The sequence below is a fragment of the Spea bombifrons genome, chromosome 9 (assembly GCF_027358695.1).
Source record: "Spea bombifrons isolate aSpeBom1 chromosome 9, aSpeBom1.2.pri, whole genome shotgun sequence".
In the NCBI taxonomy this organism is placed as follows: Eukaryota; Metazoa; Chordata; class Amphibia; order Anura; family Pelobatidae; genus Spea; species Spea bombifrons.
In genome coordinates, this window is record NC_071095.1 from 11,840,652 (window position 1) to 11,861,268 (window position 20,617).

Here is a 20,617-nt window from a genome sequence, read left to right on the forward strand (position 1 = left end):
GGCGGGTGGTTTGGATGTGTCTTGGTTTCTATGGTAACGCGGCCCTACTGTGCGGTCTCATCCCCGGACTCCAGTGACCGGGTTCTCGCTGTGATGTTTCGCGCGGTGGGTCTGTCTCTCCGGCCGGAGCGGGAAGTCACTGAATATGACCGAAAGAAGCTTATTAAAGTGAGTGGCCCCTGCGAGGGCAGAAGGGCAGGGGTAATTCCCTGGGGAGTGAGGGTTAGAAAGAGAAGATACTTGAAGCAGAACGAACCCTTCTGCTTGTAACCATTCATGTGCCAGTGGGGTACTCTCTACACCCAGGCACTATGGGAAAAATCTGGCGAGAAGTGATGCAGTCACTATGGCAACCACTAGACTGTTTCTGGCGATTGGACCCCGCCATCGGTTGTTATGGTAACCACTTTGTCAAACTTTGCACCACATCGTTTTTTAGCCCCCCATTCATTTTAACTTTAGAATTCAATACAAAGAAACAATTCTGAGGCATTCTCTTCATCATAGCAAGCAATGGGGTGCTCCATCGGTTACTATGGTTACTTAGCGTCGCTTTTCAAACTTTATCAAAATTTCATTATAAATAAAGAATTTCAGTTCATCTCATTTTTTCCCCAACGCACCCGATGTGTTTATTAACAATTATTTATCTCATTCTGTATATTTGGTTTCAGGTGAAGTTTTTTTTCCCTTGTTTATTATAATATATGCGTTTTTGTGTAAAATGAATGGTCGTCGTACAGTGTACATCACTTACGGTGAGGATTAATATTAAGAAATATTTCTTATGGGGCTATTGGAGGATCGGGTTTGATAGGAAGTGAAAAATGACCTTAATCTAAAATTATATTATCTCACCCGTGAGAAGCTCTCTATAAGGATTTACCGCTTGCTATATTTGTATTACCCCGAAATTGTAGGGGAAAGGCAAAAATTCAAAGCGTACATCTTCCCACCCCTGTAAGCTGTCACTACAGAGCCATGACCCCCAAATGCTATGCCTGCCCCCCAAATCCTACCCCTGCCCATTCGTCTATATAGTAACTGTATATATATATATATATATATATATATATATATGTATATATATGTATATAGAGAGAGAGAGACAGAGACAGACTGACAGACCGACAGACAAAAATGGGGAATATTTTGCAGGATAAAAAATTATCTGGAAAGTCTGAGGGGCCTCAATATTTCTGGCTTGGGGGAGAGAAGAGAGAGAGAGAGAGAGAGAGAGAGAGAGGGTATAGGAGAGGGGGGCGAAGAAAGGGAGGAGATGGGAGAAAAGAGAGACATTTAAATACATAAAAGGGGTTTAATAAAGGACAGAAGGGAGTTTATTTCAAAGAAGTAGAATCTAACACAAGAGGGTCAGAGGCTGAGGAATGGAAGGAAGTTTTACTTTACTGAGAGGGTGGTAGACAAGTGGAACACCCTCCCAGCAGCGGTGGTAGAGGCTAATACAGTGTGTGTGTGGGGGGGGGGTTAAACATGCATGGGATAGACATGAAGCTTTTCTCACTATGGGACCAGACCAAGGTCTGAATCCCTTACATCAGGAAAAACAGGCAGACTAGATGGGTTGAACGGGGCTGAAGTGCCGGCAGATTCCATGTTTCTGACTACTAAGCCCTCCGTGTTCCCCCAAAACCCTTCCCCACTCTCCAGCTAGAAATGTTCCCGTCCCGCTCTTTGCCTTTCGCTTTGTGTTTCTCCGAGACACCTCTGCTCCCTCTGTGTCCCTCTCACTTACTCCCGACGCACTTTCCGCTCATCCTGATGATGTTATCACCCGGCAAACGCAGGCCACCCTACTCTCCATTGACTTGCTGTCTATGTGACGGATGCCAAATCAATAGCGTGTAGCTTTAATTGTATAGAATCTAATGATAATGCAGGCAAAGGCAGGCCAGATCCATAATGACCATCAACCTAATGGGTTCATGGAACAGTTACCCAGCACAGGAGGTATAAAACAAGCAGGGAATTCCTCAGTAGTTAATAAGAGTAACCCATGAGAATGCGACGGCTGATCACCAAATAACACACAAGCTTTTTATTACGTAGAAACCTGAGGATCAGTCCGAGGAGCAGGTTCTGTGTAAATACTTTTTCTTCTCTTACCGCAGGTATTTCACGCCTGTGATCGCGAGAACAAGGGCTGTTTAAACAGAGAAGATCTGAAAGTGGCAGTGGTGATGCTGTTTGGCTATAAGCCTTCCAAGGTAATGTTCTGTGCGTATATAACCCATTTCTAAAATGTTTCTATGCCTGCTGCAGACAAATTCCAGTTGCGACACCTTTAATTTTAGATGTTTAACTAATTTCACGATTCAGGCAGATCCCATTAAAGATAAATCGAGACACCTTAGACCTCACAGGCATCCTAAAATCTGTAGCCCCTCCCCCAATCCAGTTTACAATGGAGTTTTATCCCCTTCCAGGAACGTGGGGGGCTTCATGCTAAATATTTCTAGCTGATTTGTTTTTCTTTCAGCCGAAGTGATTTCTTTCTGTTGCTGTTTGCGTTTCAACCACAAGATGTCAGCAGAGAGCTCTGCAAATGATTTGATCTGTTTCTGTCTTATTATTTGTAATATTTTTGTAAACACAGTAATAAAATATTTTTATTATCACGAAAAAAATGTTTTGGAAACCTAGCCTTAATGGTGCGATTAGAATGTGTTGCTGAATCTAATACTGCCTTTAGGTTCACGCTAGAAATAGCCGAACCCCTTGGTCTAATCCACAATGCCCCGCTGCTTCGCTTACCAGTAACCGACACTAGGTGACAGAGGCAACTATTTGACTTTAATCAGGGTCATTGGGTTGATCGTGGATTATGATTATGACTCTGCCTAAATTAAGTTAGGAAATCCTTTATGTTGGCAGGGAAGGCATCTGAAGTAACAATTTAGCGCGTAATTTGCTTTTGGACGCTTATGTTTGGGTGCTTTTGGTGCCAGTACCGGTTGCTATGGTGATAAGACCACACTTCAACCATAGCACTATATTTACTTCTTTTACTTACCTCCCCAAAAGGGATCTTTTCTCTAACATTCTTTCCTTTTTAAGAATAATAATCCCAGGATCCTTTGTCATGCTTATGGGCGACACATTTAGCCTGTGTTTACTGGCCCCATATGCTGACATTCTGTATTTTCATTTCAGTTGGAAGTGAATTCCATGACGTCTTCTCTGCCAGACACTGCAGGTAATTCTTCGAGACGGGAGTAAATGCTTCAACCTGACAAACTTCTATTTCCCCTCTTAACAGCAGGTCCCTTTTTGCCTTAATGTGTATGTTTGTGATGATATTAATAATGTGTCTGAAAAAGCCATACCCTGTTATTTGAATGGGGTTCCAGACGTTGTTATTAATGAACGCTGCTTGGCCCGTGCTGTTACTAAAAAGTATCCAAAGTTCTAGTCAGGGAACCCTGCTGACCCAACGTTCTTGCCTCTTTGGGCTTTCTGTCGTGGTCTGCCCAACATTCCTGTCTACTTCGTCTTCTTGTTGTAGTGGCCCAAGGGCCGTTAGGCATTTAAAATGTCCAGTAGTCAGTTGGCTATTAGCTATGGCCCTGACGTATGAATTTGGGGAGCTCTGTTGTTGTGCCACGCACTCGCTAGTCACGTTGCCACATCTCTTTATCTCACGTCTCTTTATAATGCGCAATTTGTTCTTGTTTAGGGGTGACTCTTGATGACTTTCTGAAAATGATGACTATAAAGAAAGCAGCCCAGTTAAGCATCGGAGACCACAGACAGATCTTCTCGATGTTTGATGCTCATTGTGAGTATTTATTCCTGATCGAGTCTCTGAAAAAAGGAACACCTTTTCCAAAATGTTGCCCACACATCAGGACCCTCATCCGACCCCCTATGCCCTTCGAGCCCCTAAATATGTTTAATATTTCGAAATAAATTAAATTAAATAGATTAACTTTTACTTTTATACTTTATTGTAGAAAGTGCTTACTTTATTGTATGTTTACTCTGAGGGTGCATTAAAACCTGCAACTGCCCCTTCTGTTAGCTATAAATGACTGCAAATAACTTAATATTTGACATAATGATCACGGTTTAATTTCTGCGGTCAGGTCGTGGTTATCTAACAGCGGATGATTTTAAACGCGCCTTCAAACACGTGTGCCCACACATGTGTGAACAGACAGCGGTGGAGGCGTTCCGGTAAGATTCATTCCGTTTCTTCTTTTGGGTGATTACAAACCCGTTTATCAGTAAATGAAGTCTGCAGCTTGTTACCAACACCGCCGGTAACCTCCATGGCCCTGACTACTATGGTCAAGAGAAGCACGTTGTGAGCTGTAAAAAAGAAATTCTTTATATGTAAAGTAAGATAGAACTAGATATACAACTTTGTAGTTGGCAACCAATATATATATATAAATATATACACTACCGTTCAAAGGTTTGGGGTCGCTTAGAAATGCCCTTGTTTTTCAAAGAAAAGCACATTTTGTCCATTAAAATAACGCAAAATGGATCAGAAATTCAGTGCAGACGGGGTTAATGTTGATTTTTAATGGAATCTCTTCATAGGCGTACAGGGGCCCTTTATCACTCCCATCACTCCTGGGTTCCAATGGCCCTTTATCACTCCCATCACTCCTGTGTTCCAATGGCCCTTTATCACTCCCATCACTCCTGTGTTCCAATGGCCCTTTATCACTCCCATCGCTCCTGTGCTCCAATGGCCCTTTTACTTGTCTCGGATGTGTTAATGTGTTTATTGGTTATCCTATGTTTATTTGTTCTGGCCTTTGGTTATCTCTCAACCACTTCAAGGCCCATCATTTATGACACCCCACTCAACCCCCCCCTTCTCTGACACCCCACTCAACCCCCCTTCTCTTATACCATCACTTGTTTTAAGTGGTAACCTCTATCATGTTGATCAGTATTGCTTCAGACCAGAAGAAAAGAGGATAACTCTCAGAAGCTTGTCTTTTAAATATCATGTTAGTCCAATAAAGGTATCACTGCATTATATATATAAAGTTTTATTGTTCCTATACAGGTGGCAATAAGTTCAACGTTCAAGGTGTGTGTGTATGTATATATATATATATATATTTTTTTTATATATATATAATTTTTTTTTACTATTTAATTATTCTATTCTTGTTATTAGATTGTGAAAAAAAATTATTTTTCTATAAATGATTTTTGTTCATTTACCGTTTTATTTATTTGTTTTATTTAAATTATTTACTAAAATCTTTTTTTTAGAATAGCTATATTTTATATTGCTGTGTTTTATTAACATTTTCCTGCCAATGTGTGAATCAGGTAATAGCAGCTTTTTTCTTTCTTTAGGTTGCACTTTCTGGAGGGGGGGGGCTGTATTTCCATAGAAACACTTTAACCCTTTGGAAGTCAGTCTAATTCACCCCTGAGCGGCCTTCAAAGGGTTAAATTTGCCGCGTAAGATCTCTGCCAGGGCGAGACAAAGTACGGCACGCGAGGTTCACTCTTTCTGCTCCAATTAAAATATCCAAGCCACAGAATCATCCGCTAACCAGTCGTCGGTTGATAAGCACTCGAGGCGCCAGATTGGAACTCGCATAAAATTTATTTTAAACACGTTCAGTCCAGAATTTTGGTGAAAATGCACGGCCCGATAAATTCATCGGCGTTTGTACCGCGCGCTCGTTAGCTTCCTACAGAGGCGGCTGCGGCGCGGTCTTTCATTAAACCATTTCCACCGCGTTATTATCCGGTCGCCGGCTGCCCCGCCAGCTCCTGCTCTGTTAGATAAACACAAGGTCGCATGGCAGGTGCGTTCCTAAGTCTTTCAGTTCATCGTCGGCTAATAATGACCTCATTGTTTTGTGCTTCTGCGCCATAATTAGAAACAGGAGAAAATTATCTGCGGGCGCAGCCGAGCCGCCTCGAGATTGTGCTTTCTCTGCAAGTTAGATTTATGAACCTGTGCGAGGATCCAAATGAATAGGAAGCATTTGTCTTGCGAGCGCCAGTTACCATGGAAACCCCATACACAGTACCGTGTCATTTCACCTCCGCTGATTCCTGCAGTTGATTTTTTTTCTCTCTCTCCTCCTTTGTTGTTTCTGGATTCTTAAGAAGCCGTCTCGCAATCTTTCATCGCCAGACAATTAATCATTGCTACGAGTTTTTACAATTCATCTTTCTCATAACGCATTCACAAATCTCTCTTCCGCATAAAAAAAAAAAAGAAGACAGGGAAAGGACAAAGAAAGACAGTTTATAATAACGAGGAAGTTTCGTTTAATGGCAAAAATGGGTCAAAGACATCTGATAAAAGCACATTTAGGGCATAGCTGATCACAAATGAAGTTTGTTCCCCATTAACCCTTCCCAGCTCAACGCAAACTGGCCCATAGGCAACCCACCTAGAACAGCGGCCGTCCACCTTACCCCTGCATATGTATAAAAGTATTCTCATCTCTTGTCTTTTGGTCCGTTGTCTTTGTCTCCTGTTGCTATTCCATTTATTGTAGATCTGCTTTTAACTACCCACCCCAGGCTACGGCCGGATCCCCCTGGGGTATAAAGACAAAGCGGAGTTTAGGGGTACAGCGTCTAATCTTAGTGAACTGTGGTGCCTGATTTCTAAATTCACGTGTTTAAAAAAACAAACAAAAAATTTTTCCCATTCTAATCATCGTGTCCGGCAGAAATGACACTCGGCCAAAGAGTTACTAAGACAGGTGGCTGAAAAACTTCCCTGCGTGATATTGAGCTTCCGAAGGCTCCGGGGCGCAGCGTTTGATGAACGACGGCCCCACGCAGATTTTGGGCAACAAGAACGGGAAGCCCTTTCAGTTATAAACCAAATGTCGCCTGATTCAGATGTCCTTGTACTGAAGAACGCCTGAGGTTCTATACCTCTGGTTGGCTACGATGTGTTTCGGTAGCACCTGGTCTCCTTCCGCCCCGTCCCACCTTCATTTCCCAACGAGAAGCTGATTCTTAATCTACCAGAAGACAAGGCGCAGAGATATGCGATGGAAACCTGCGTCTCGAGATGATTACCGCTTACGCGCATAACGTCAGCCCCCGCACACACACAATAGACTATGTTTATTGAAACTGTGGAGGCTCGATGGATCTGTCACAAATATTTAACGGCAGCGTATATTAAATCCTGCTTATGTGGTGTAAATAGAGAGGAACCCTGACGATGAGCGGCTCGGTCTCGATTCCAGGTGTTTCCAGGGAAGTTGAATAGAAACTCGGCTCATAGACTCCCAAACCTCATAAATATTCAGCAGATAAAAATACGGCATCCGAGGCGGCTTCTCACGTTTTCACGTCTCCTATAGGGAAGCCATTTGGAAACTCGTTTAGACGATATACCTTCATCAATCATGGGGGAGAAACCAGGGGGAGCGCTGATGATGGCGATCTCTCTTGTGTTGGTAGATCTGATGATGGTGATCTCTCTTGTGTTGGTAGATCTGATGATGTCGATCTCTCTTGTGTTGGTAGATCTGATGATGTCGATCTCTCTTGTGTTGGTAGATCTGATGATGGTGATCTCTCTTGTGTTGGTAGATCCGATGATGGCGATCTCTCGTGTGTTGGTAGATCTGATGATGTCGATCACTCTTGTGTTGGTAGATCTGATGATGTCGATCTCTCTTGTGTTGGTAGATCTGATGATGTCGATCTCTCTTGTGTTGGTAGATCTGATGATGGCGATCTCTCTTGTGTTGGTAGATCTGATGATGTCGATCTCTCTTGTGTTGGTAGATCTGATGATGTCGATCTCTCTTGTGTTGGTAGATCTGATGATGGCGATCTCTCTTGTGTTGGTAGATCTGATGATGGCGATCTCTCTTGTGTTGGTAGATCTGATGATGGCGATCTCTCTTGTGTTGGTAGATCTGATGATGTCGATCTCTCTTGTGTTGGTAGATCTGATGATGGCGATCTCTCTTGTGTTGGTAGATCTGATGATGGCGATCTCTCTTGTGTTGGTAGATCTGATGATGGCGATCTCTCTTGTGTTGGTAGATCTGATGATGTCGATCTCTCTTGTGTTGGTAGATCTGATGATGGCGATCTCTCTTTTGTTGGTAGATCTGATGATGTCGATCTCTCTTGTGTTGGTAGATCTGATGATGTCGATCTCTCTTGTGTTGGTAGATCTGATGGTGTTGGTAGATCTGATGATGTCGATCTCGCGTGTTGGTAGATCTGATGATGTCGATCTCTCTTGTGTTGGTAGATCTGATGATGTCGATCTCGCGTGTTGGTAGATCTGATGATGGCGATCTCTCTTGTGTTGGTAGATCTGATGATGTCGATCTCTCTTGTGTTGGTAGATCTGATGATGGCGATCTCTCTTTTGTTGGTAGATCTGATGATGTCGATCTCTCTTGTGTTGGTAGATCTGATGATGTCGATCTCTCTTGTGTTGGTAGATCTGATGGTGTTGGTAGATCTGATGATGTCGATCTCGCGTGTTGGTAGATCTGATGATGTCGATCTCTCTTGTGTTGGTAGATCTGATGATGTCGATCTCCCTTGTGTTGGTAGATCTGATAATGGCGATCTCTCTTGTGTTGGTAGATCTGATGATGTCGATCTCTCGTGTGTTGGTAGATCTGATGATGTCGATCTCTCTTGTGTTGGTAGATCTGATGATGTCGATCTCTCTTGTGTTGTGTTGTAGCACTGATGAGGTAGATCGCTCGTGCGTTTGTAGCACTGATGAGGTAGATCGCTCTTGCGTTTGTAGCGCTGATGAGGTATATCGCTCGTGCGTTTGTAGCGCTGATGAGGTATATCGCTCGTGTGTTTGTAGCTCTGACAGCTGCCCCTTTCTGCCAGTTGGAAAATGTTTTCAATCAGCAGAACAGATTTATTTGTAATCTTTATTGATGATTCGTATTCCAAAATTCAAAGATTTGGGGAGCTCCATATTTCTAGGTGTGCTGCAAAATGAGGGGCCTAATAGTGACCCCACCCATACTAATGGTCTGTCAGTTCCCAGGTAAGCTCCGCCCAATTTTGTCACACCCCTCCCACAAATGAATCTGTTTGTTTTTGGAAAACAGAACTTAATCCGTTCCGTTTCGCAGTCTGCGTCCGACGCGTTCCACCGACTCCTTTATTAACGCAGAGAGGTAAAGAAGTCTGATCGTCGACATATTGATGTTTAATAAATATGAAGTAGACGTGAAGGGATAAAGTAATTATTTAGCTGAGTTTTTGACCTCAGCCTCTTCCCGTCTGCTTTCCATAACCTCGCGTATCGACGGCGGCACCAACTCATCGTTAACGGGGTTACGCCGGCGATACCCGCAGCGGAGAGATCACGAGGACTCCGGTGAAGATGAGCAGATTACCCCGCGGGTTACAAAACCGTTAAATGAATTCCTGCCGGGTAAAATTAGGCTGCTCGTCGGTCACGAGGAATTAACATATTCTTACAGGCAGAGTTTGTTTAGAGAAGAGATCCGTCCGTGGAGCGGAGTACGGAGGGCTGCCTGTTCCTGGAGAGCCCCGGAACCGGTATCTGTTAATATGGAAAGAATACCCGATTTAAAGGGATACCGACACTGGGCTTGGCAAAGCGTGGCGGGATTTATGAGCGTTCTGTCTGCTTGTGGAGAAGAGACGTCCTCAGAGACGGTGATCCCGCGGTTTATGAGACCCAGCACTCTCCCCTATATCATTAAAGTGTCATGCTTGCTGCAGGGTACAGAGTAGGGCAGGTTAGTGTTGTAAATGGTGTTTCTGTGGTCTTGTTGCCCCCGGTGTATAGTTACATGGGTGATCCTTGAGTTCCATCTTCCCAGCGTCCCTAATAGCAGAACGAAGACAAACACAGAGCGTTAAGATCACGCCGGTTACGGGATTAAATCCCTTTATGACTCCAAGGGCTGCGTGAATCAGCCGCCAATCAACCACAAATCACCCGATATTTACATTCGTAAGCCTCTAAGACGCGTGGCCCCCACCTCTAGAGGCAGTGCATTCCAGATCTTTATTGCCCTCACTGTCAAGAATATAATAAATAATGTAGGTTGTCATGTAGGGACTGCTGCCCCTGTCTACTTAATGGCGTTAAGAGGACAACGCAAATTTAAATATTAAAACTGGATTCCGATTGTTTAGGAGTGATTTGCTTTAAAAGTTTATCTCCAGGAAGCTGAGATCTGTGGCAGAATGTGGCAGAACTAGCATTATATAAATCACTCTGCCTTCTCCAGCAACAATCAGCAACTTAACAATACTGGATATTTACACATAAGGCGGATTTCAAATACATACTGCCGTCCGAAAGTTTGGGGTCACTGAGCTGTTTTCAATGAAAACAAGGACATTTCTGGCTGTAACATAATAACAAAAGTGTTTCTAACATCAATTATCCTTTCAAACTTAACTTAAAGGGCCATTGGAACACAGGAGTGATGGGAGTGATAAAGGGCCATTGGAAAACAGGAGTGATGGGAGTGATAAAGGGCCATTGGGACACAGGAGTGATGGGAGTGATAAAGGGCCATTGGAACACAGGAGTGATGGGAGTGATAAAAGGCCATTGGAAAACAGGAGTGATGGGAGTGATAAAGGGCCATTGGAAAACAGGAGTGATGGGAGTGATAAAGGGCCGTTGGAACCCAGGAGTGATGGGAGTGATAAAGGGCCGTTGGAACCCAGGAGTGATGGGAGTGATAAAGGGCCGTTGGAACCCAGGAGTGATGGGAGTGATAAAGGGCCGTTGGAACCCAGGAGTGATGGGAGTGATAAAGGGCCGTTGGAACCCAGGAGTGATGGGAGTGATAAAGAGCCATTGGAACACAGGAGTGATGGGAGTGATAAAGGGCCATTGGAACACAGGAGTGATGGGAGTGATAAAGGGCCATTGGAACACAGGAGTGATGGGAGTGATAAAGGGTCTCTGTACGCTTATGAGATTCCATGAAAAATCAGCCGTTTCCGGCTGCAATGGACATTTACAGCATTAACCCCCCCTGCGCTGAATTTCTGACTTATTTCATGTTATTTCAATGGACAGAATGTGCTTTTCTTTTACAAACAAGGGTGTTTCTAAGTGACCCCAAACTATTGCTTATTATTATTATTATTATTATTGGGGGTAGAGAGCTATAACATATGGTTATATTAAAGTGCATTATGGGGGTTTCCGGGCGCCTCGGGATCTCGGGACGGTGTCTGATGAGTGTCATACATATCTCATTGATGTGAGTTTTTCAGCACACGCATTAATAAAAGAGCCGCTACACGCGTGTGATCGCAATCGCTGGGTAAGCGTCTGGGAATGGTGCTCGGCTCCAGAAAACATCCTTTAGATCCAATCTATCTGCCATTTTTCAGCAATTACGGAGATTACACCAGTTTATAGCATTAGATTTATTACGGAAGGATTTGTATCTTTGCGCGGTTGGCTAGGAGTGGTGACTCTGCGGCTCGGTGGCGTTAATCTGCCCGTCTATTTCATTCATCGATATTATCTGCCACCGGCTCGCCAAGTGGAGGAGCGGGCTGGCATTTAAAGGCTCCTCCATGCTGAAAATACAGGAGCCGCGTTCTGATTGATGCCGCGTTGCCGAGGCGTCGTAGGAAACCCTGGCTGCTTTTCCAAAGCCTACCATGCTGTAGATTTATAGCGGAGCCCTTAATCAGATTCCATCTCAAGAAGAGACCTCTGAGGTCCTGAGAGCTTTTATAACTCAAACCTCATATTGGGTCAGAATAGAAAAAAGATTTATCAACTATAGGCTCAGTTTTCTTATTTAAAGCGGACGCGTTGCTGAATTCCTTGTTATGTTGCAATAACTTTTTATTTAAAGCGGATCTCCCACCATTTTTCGTTTTCAAAAATATCGCTTTATTTGAATTTTTACCCCAGTTGTAGTTTTTGCCCCATAATATGTTTTCAGCCGTTTGTATGATTCTCGCTCTGTTATCTGATCCCCAATCTACCCCTCCCCCGACTCCTTATCACATTGCCTGTGGGGGACAATAGAATGGCTCAGTCTTAATCTTTTTTCTGGACACTCTGACTAATTAAAGTCTGGGGGGTTATTACTGTATACAGCGCTGGGGGTTATATTACTGTATACAGCGCTGGGGGGTTATATTACTGTATACAGCGCTGGGGGGTTATATTACTGTATACAGCGCTGGGGGTTATATTACTGTATACAGCGCTGGGGGGTTATATTACTGTATACAGCGCTGGGGGGTTATATTACTGTATACAGTGCTGGGGGTTATATTACTGTATACAGCGCTGGGGGTTATATTACTGTATACAGCGCTGGGGGTTATTACTGTATACAGCGCTGGGGGGTTATATTACTGTATACAGTGCTGGGGGTTATATTACTGTATACAGCGCTGGGGGGTTATATTACTGTATACAGCGCTGGGGGGTTATATTACTGTATACAGCGCTGGGGGTTATATTACTGTATACAGCGCTGGGGGGTTATATTACTGTATACAGCGCTGGGGGGTTATATTACTGTATACAGCGCTGGGGGTTATATTACTGTATACAGCGCTGGGGGTTATATTACTGTATACAGCGCTGGGGGTTATATTACTGTATACAGCGCTTGGGGTTATATTACTGTATACAGCGCTGGGGGGTTATATTACTGTATACAGCGCTGGGGGGTTATATTACTGGATACAGTGCTGGGGGTTATATTACTGTATACAGCGCTGGGGGTTATATTACTGTATACAGCGCTTGGGGTTATATTACTGTATACAGCGCTGGGGGGGTTATATTACTGTATACAGCGCTGGGGGGGTTATATTACTGTATACAGTGCTGGGGGTTATATTACTGTATACAGTGCTGGGGGTTATATTACTGTATACAGCGCTGGGGGTTATATTACTGGATACAGTGCTGGGGGTTATATTACTGTATACAGCGCTGGGGGTTATATTACTGTATACAGCGCTGGGGGTTATATTACTGTATACAGCGCTGGGGGGGTTATATTACTGTATACAGCGCTGGGGGGTTATATTACTGTATACAGTGCTGGGGGTTATATTACTGTATACAGTGCTGGGGGTTATATTACTGTATACAGCGCTGGGGGTTATATTACTGTATACAGCGCTGGGGGGTTATATTACTGTATACAGCGCTGGGGGTTATATTACTGTATACAGCACTGGGGGTTATATTACTGTATACAGCGCTAGGGGGTATTACTGTATACAGCGCTGGGGGGTTATATTACTGTATAAAGTGCTGGGGGTTATTACTGTATACAGCGCTGGCGGGTTATATTACTGTATACAGCGCTGGGGGATTATATTACTGTATACAGCGCTGGGGGATTATATTACTGTATACAGCGCTGGGGGTTATATTACTGTATACAGCGCTGGGGGTTATATTACTGTATACAGCGCTGGGGGTTATATTACTGTATACAGCACTGGGGGTTATATTACTGTATACAGCGCTGGGGGTTATATTACTGTATAAAGTGCTGGGGGTTATTACTGTATACAGCGCTGGGGGTTATTACTGTATACAGCGCTGGGGGGTTATATTACTGTATACAGCGTTGGGGGATTATATTACTGTATACAGCGCTGGGGTTATATTACTGTATACAGCGCTGGGGGTTATATTACTGTATACAGCGCTGGGGGGTTATATTAATGTATACAGCGCTGGGGGGTATATTACTGTATACAGCGCTGGGGGGTTATATTACTGTATACAGCGCTGGGGGTTATATTACTGTATACAGCGCTGGGGGGTTATATTACTGTATACAGCGCTGGGGGGTTATTATTGTATACAGCGCTGGGGTTATATTACTGTATACAGCGCTGGGGGTAATATTACTGTATACAGCGCTGGGGGTTATATGACTGTATACAGCGCTGGGGGGTTATATTACTGTATACAGCGCTGGGGGTTATATTACTGTATACAGCGCTGGAGGGGTATATTACTGTATATAGTGCTGGGAGTTAATTCTTTATACAGCGCGGAGGGTTATGCAAGTTCGGGAGACTGGAGATTGTTGATTAATATATCCGTATTTCATGCCTCGACCCCCGTCCTGAGCTTTGCTTTGAAGCTGTGTTTGGGGCAGAGGTCCTGCTCGGGGTAGATCGGGGTAGATCTGGCCGATTCGTCCCTTGAGGTGCGTTTAGTTTAGGTTTCCGTTGGCGCACGGATACGCGGAAAATGTAATCTGCTATATAATTTCTGAAATCGCTGGCAAATGCTCTATTTATTGCCGCGTTCCCCATCGACGCAGCGAATTCGCACATCTGAAAAAAGCGGCCCTCGGGGACCGTGGAATCGTCCTCCGGTAACGTGCCAACCAATAAACACAAACACTTCATTTTCTCAGCTTTCTGACAAGTGAACAAAATATGATTATATAAAAAAAAAAGCCCATCCCGAGCAGATGGCAGGAGAAATCCGCGAGCCGACGCGCTCCACGGAGCCTCCCGGGCAAAACGTCTCGCATGCAGCGTTTCTGCATCACGCGAAGCCTCGGCGTCCTCGCTACACGCGTGCTTCGGTTACAGAGGGGAAATCTCACCGCGGCGGCTCCTAAAGCCCAAATAACACCCCTCTTATTTTCTATTTACTGTAATAATGCAGATGTTTCACTCATTTGTAAGGTGAATGTTTTGATTTAAAGGGACACATCAGCCCCCCCCGTGCACTTTAATGCTTATGATGGCCATGTGAGCCCCTTACATCTTCACGTGAAGAATCCCCCCCCATGTGAATCTGCCTCTTGCCCCACATGGTGCTCTCACCCCCAGCTGGCCACTGATTGAGTGGTTTAAGCAGCCAATAAGTGGCAAGTAAAAGAGATCATAAAGAGGGCAATTGTGATTTTTTTTTTCTATAGGTTAAGAAAATGCATATTAAGTAATTATAAAGCAAACTTTAATTGGCATTCTTTGTTGACGAGGCACTAGACTGTCCCTTTAAATCAGACGCCAAAATTAGTAGAGCAGATGCCTTATACACTTTATTTTTTTGTGTATGTTAATGCATAACTCTTTTACTTTACTGGAAGGGTAGTGGATAAGTGGAATAGCCTCCCAGCAGAAGTGTTAGAGGCTAATCCAGTGAGGTGATTGGTTCCTGAATCTAAGATAAGACCAAGGACCGATTAAGGTTTGAGTCTTTACAGCAGGAGAAACGGGGGGCCGAATAGGGCCAATTCTTAACCCATTTCATGCCAAAGTATTGTGACTGTGTTTATCTTGCAGTGAAAGAGTTAAGTTCCGCTTGATTGAGAGCGATTTTCCCCTCGGACTCGTAATCGGTCCCAGCGAGTGGAGTCGATTGGTTAATGTGATTCCGGCTTGTAAAGGCCGCATTGTGGAGCGTCGTTATCCAGAAGAGATCCGGTCGCCTTTTATTCCGTAGCACAGGAACGATCGCTGTAATTAATCCGACAAACAATGAGCTGAAGTGGAGCCGTTTTTGCCGGGAGCTCCCCGAGGAGGCAGCCGCGCAGGCACAGAATGGCTGGAGAAAGCCCTCTGCTCCCCGCTGTGAGGGCCACGCACTGCTTTCACAATTTGGGGGTAAACTGTACTCCAGGGGTAAATACAGGATCCAGGGGGGTATCTTTATTCGGCTGCACTGGGGCAGACTTTGCTGTCTGTGATTTTACCCGGATAAGATGCCACATCAGCCAGCGTTTCTAATGGCCTAAGAGGGGCACTTTTTAGTGGGTGTGGTTAGAGGCGTGACTAGGGCGGGGCTATTTGTGTAACTGAGCGGGGCTTTTAGAAGAATAATGGGGTTTATTTTCCCCGTTTAATTTATAAAGCCGTTCCCTGCTGTTTCTATACACATTATCGGGGCTTTTAGGGCCGTAGAACCCTGCGATCCCCTCATACCCAGCAAACATTCTGACCTCCTAGAAAAGAGGGGCATCAGGGGGGGTAGAGAGGGGCATCAGGGGGGGGAGAGAGGGGCATCGGGGGAGGATAGAGGGGCATAGGGCTTTAGGGGTTTGAAGATACACTTGGGAGATATGAGGTTAATCTGTGTTATTATATAATTTATTATTAATTAGAATTTGCTATTAACACAAATGATCGCATTATTACCTTTAGTAATCCATATGAGAATACGGCCGGGCACCTCTCTGGAACTCGCAGTGTTAATCATTCTTCTTATATACGATAAGTGATGTCCTCTCTCTATAAGGATGCTCCAGTAAAGAGAGCATTTGGGGGGGGGGGCGAGTGTTCCGTGTTAATGTAATTCATTGTGCCCACGTTGTTAGACCCCCTTGCGTTATTCCATGTTTAGAATGATTGTCTGGAGTATACATTCTTAACCCCTCAAGTGCGTGAGAGGTTGAGCGGGAATCCATTGCTTAACCTACTCGAACTCCGGGGGTTAATTATATTCTTTTGGCAGCTCAATCACAGCGGCGTTGGTCTTATTGAACACAATCTCCAAGATCGCCGCTCTTAGCGGATTAAATGATTAGCCTCTCTGCCCTATTATCTTCATCGTATAATCAAGTTTAAGATGGTACAAGATACTTATCTACTAAAGAGGTTTCCGATGACTCGATCCCCGCTCAGTGCTCGGCATTTAACGCCGCGCTTCGTTTTGTGCGACGCGTACCCCTGCCGCACGCGTTTCGGGTTAGAAATGTTCTCAACGTAGATTTATCCTCCTTCCGAATAAACCAGAAATCTGTGACGTTACAAGCCGCGCCGGCCACGGAAATCTTCTGATTAATCTGCATCACGTCAACAAGTCTGTGCTCGGCCCCGGCCCATGTCTTCCACCGGAGGCGTCAGATGGCGACACAGTGGGGCACGATCTCCGCGATGGCTTTATACCCAGCGCTACGCTTCCTCAGCCAAGACGAGGGTGGCGGTGGAGGGGCAGGTTGGGACGCTAAAGCTTTCCATCATGAGTTGGCTCTTTGAGTGCGTTGGGTGGCTGGCCGACCTCTGACCGTGGCTACTTCTGCACTCAGCCCGGACCCTTCCCTCGGGCTACTTCCCCCAACACAAGTGCCCTGATTTAAACCCCCGACCTTACAAAGCCTGCCTGAACCAATCGGCAGTTTAATCACGGGCTGAACAATCTGCGACTACCCTTTAAAAGCCGCAGATGTTACGCCTACAGCGTCACAGAGTGGATGATCTCTTGCGCTCTTTCCCCGCATCCAGGAAACGACATCACATCCATTTCCTGCATGCTATATCATTCTGCATGGACACAGGCAAGCTGTTTGGGGGCTAAGATGGCTCAGGCGAGCTGTTTGGGGGCTAAGATGGCTCAGGCGAGCTGTTTGGGGGGCTAAGATGGCCCAGGCGAGCTGTTTGGGGGCTAAGATGGCCCAGGCGAGCTGTTTGGGGGGCTAAGATGGCCCAGGCGAGCTGTTTGGGGGGCTAAGATGGCCCAGGCGAGCTGTTTGGGGGCTAAGATGGCTCAGGCGAGCTGTTTGGGGGCTAAGATGGCTCAGGCGAGCTGTTTGGGGGCTAAGATGGCCCAGGCGAGCTGTTTGGGGGCTAAGATGGCTCAGGCGAGCTGTTTGGGGGCTAAGATGGCCCAGGCGAGCTGTTTGGGGGCTGTTGAAATGCTGTTGGGGGAGCAGGCAGCGCCCCCCACTGTCTGGTTACACCGCTGTTGGAGGGTAGACCTGATGATTGGCAGATCAGATAATAATGATAGTTTTTTGGTCAGTGCAGGTTCCCACGTTTCCAGGTAAAATCAAAAGTTTGACGTTTCCCTTCAGGCCGTCTATCCGGCACCGAGCAGGGAAATTGCCATTTTTAATCCATCGGCAGCTCAAGCAGCAGGGGATTAACCTTGTGATACGGGAATTTGTGAATTCATATATCTGATGTATGCGAGAGAGCCTGCAAATTGAAATGAAATCCCTTAACCCTTTAGCGAGCAGCCGAGAGCCGACGTATTCCGAAGGACCATCGGATTTCCTTCCTTCCGTCTGAAATGACCCAAAGATTCCAGCAGACTTCCGAGCCGTCCCTTTGCGTGTTACCAGGCTGTCTTCACGGGCCGGGAACGGTGAGAAACACCGACTCGTGCTTTTTTAATGTTTGCAAACACAGTCGGCAAAATAATTTCCTGGCGAAAAATGAAACGTTTAGCAAGGTAGATGAATCGTGAAAAAAAACGCGTCGAGGTTCAAACGTCTGGGAAAATCCCACAAATATTTTTGTAGAAAATGCACAATTTGGCATTTAAATTAGTCCCTAAATGTTGCATTTTCCACTCGATAAAAGTGGCCTCGGTGTAACGGTAAAAATCCGCCACCGCGGTTCATGAGCGAGTTTTTAGCGTGCGATGATGCAGAGACCGTGGCGGTCCTGACCCACCGGAGAAACGCGTGGCCGCAGCCTGCCGCCATATTGAGAGGATCTCAGGATCGGGGATCGTGTCCTAAACTCCATTTGTTGCGTGAATCAGTCCGGTATTTTAACTCTCGCTGTTCTGCATTCATATTTTTTTTTTTTTTTTTTTTAGAAAAAGATCAACTGTTTTAAGGAAAAACAGCAAGACTAGAGGGGCCGAGGAGGGCCGATCTGCCGACAGATTCAGTGTATCTGCTCTCCCGTTCCGTCTTGTTGTTTCTTTGCCGATTTGCAGATCACATATTTAGGCCATTTGTGTTGATTTGTGTTGGCGCCGTATGTGTCCCCCATCAGCTTGTTAAGCAGCGTAATAACAAACCCAGCCTGGCCTTTCATTGACCGATCAGAGGTTATTCGCCGTCGACCGCTTCGGATAAATATGTATAAATACGGAAGGGGTCTATGTTCCGCCGTTCAGTAAACGGATAAAGAGTCTCTCGAGCCGTGAACTTTCTATCCCGACGCGATCTTAAATCTCTGGCAAGACAGAGGCTTATGAGACATTTATTTGGTTACGGTTACTGCGTCTGTCGGCCGGATTCCACGCGCGTTTGCCGTCCCTTCGGTGAAAGCGACATGCGATGTGGAGCCGCGACGGCCATTTTTCCGGCACCCGTTCAAAAGACAACATTGCAAATTAGAATGAAATGTCAAGTCAGGAAGCGGGAATGGGTTTCAGCTCGGAAGGCTCAGTTTGTGTTTTTTTGGGGTCACATAGGGCAACGGTGACTTAAAGTGCATCCGTCACCGAAGAATGACGAGAATGAAAGGTGGGACGATCTCACCTATACAGCGTGCTGGGCCAGGGAATGTATAAGGGAAAAGTTATTTCAGATTTTTCCAATCAACCCTATGGCGGCACAAAGAGATAGAAGCTACAAATATGGCCGTCGGGTGGTCTGTGTGCCGCCCCCCGATCCTCTCCACCATGCCATAGAATGATTTACGCGCAGCCATATTGGGCAACCCAGAAACTGCAACTTAAAGGTGAACGAAACCTCTTTGTCCCTACAGAAAGTCCTTCAACAACTTCATCTGTCATCAGTATAAAGACGCCGGGGCCGCGGGGGCCATTGCTGACTCGCCATCTATGTTATACATCTGAAGGGGTGGTGTGTAGCAGGCAGGTATGGGCATTATTATGTAAGTATGGTTTCTCACCGCGCCGTGTGGTCTCTCTCTTCTGTAGGGAGGTCGATCGGGACGCCGATGGAATGGTTTGCTACAGAGATTTTGAATTTGCCGTCACCTATGGCGAGGATGAAGAATAATCACCTGTTATCGGTATCATGGATGGTTACTTCACGGAAAGACGCGACGTATTCTGATTCCCGGGACATTTCTGCATCAAGGACCGTCATTTCCCCGAAATTCAGCCGCTCCATTCCCCCTTCTACCCGAGGTGAACGGGGCGGCAGGACACCGACGCCTCGAGCAGACTCCTCGCTGGCTTTAAAGAGAAACGAGCGCCGTGGATGTGCGATCGCACCCTGCGGCTCCAACACTAAAGCTGAGATCAGCCTTCCTAAAATATTCTGCACCGTGATCAGGTAACACGGTAAGCGATTCGGTAACGGGTGGCAGAAGGGGCACATGGGGTATTGTCGTGTTACAATAAAGTGATAAGCGTGGCGCGTTGCTTCTTCCTGATGCGCCTCAAATGCACCGGAACTCCTCGTGAAACGTCACGTTAATGAATCATGATTATTATTATTTTGGAGAGAAATCCTTTGGGATCGTTACTTTGTTTCATGAAGAATGGGTTTTGAGTTCTGAGAGCTGGGGAAATGATTTCGAACCTAATGGAGATCACACGGCAAGGCTTCTTATGTTAACGGCCGCTGGCTGAGGATTATGAGAGTTGTGGTGCTACCTGCACGGTTTTCTCCAGGAGCCAACCCAGGCGTGAGGTTCGGTTGTGATAACAATTTCACTGCAAACCATAGACTTTTGGACCATTTTACCAACGTTCCTGCCTTTTTGAATAGGCTCTTATTATTACTTTTAGATTTATATCGCAGCATATTCCGCAGCGCTGTACAACGAGGCCGGTGACACCCCGTCCTAGGAGCCTGAAAAAAGCTCCTTCACCCCAAATCCTGGCGATTAAGACTCCGTTCTCCGACTTGGCTCTTCACCTTTACGTAAATGTACTGAGGCGGACTGTCCTATAGCTCATGAAGATTTATAAAGCGACTTG

The 20,617-nt window shown here is 45.4% G+C and overlaps 1 protein-coding gene across 1 annotated transcript; it reads left to right on the forward strand.

The window, feature by feature from the left end:
• The first annotated feature begins 54 nt into the window (after positions 1–54).
• EFCAB11 (EF-hand calcium binding domain 11) lies at positions 55–19,733 on the forward strand. Its single transcript, XM_053475197.1, has 6 exons — positions 55–168; positions 2,133–2,228; positions 3,175–3,217; positions 3,698–3,799; positions 4,107–4,197; positions 19,607–19,733. Exons 1-6 carry the CDS (start codon positions 94–96, stop codon positions 19,686–19,688), a joined length of 489 nt encoding a protein of 162 aa, XP_053331172.1. The 5' UTR covers positions 55–93; the 3' UTR covers positions 19,689–19,733.
• The last annotated feature ends 884 nt before the right edge of the window (positions 19,734–20,617 follow it).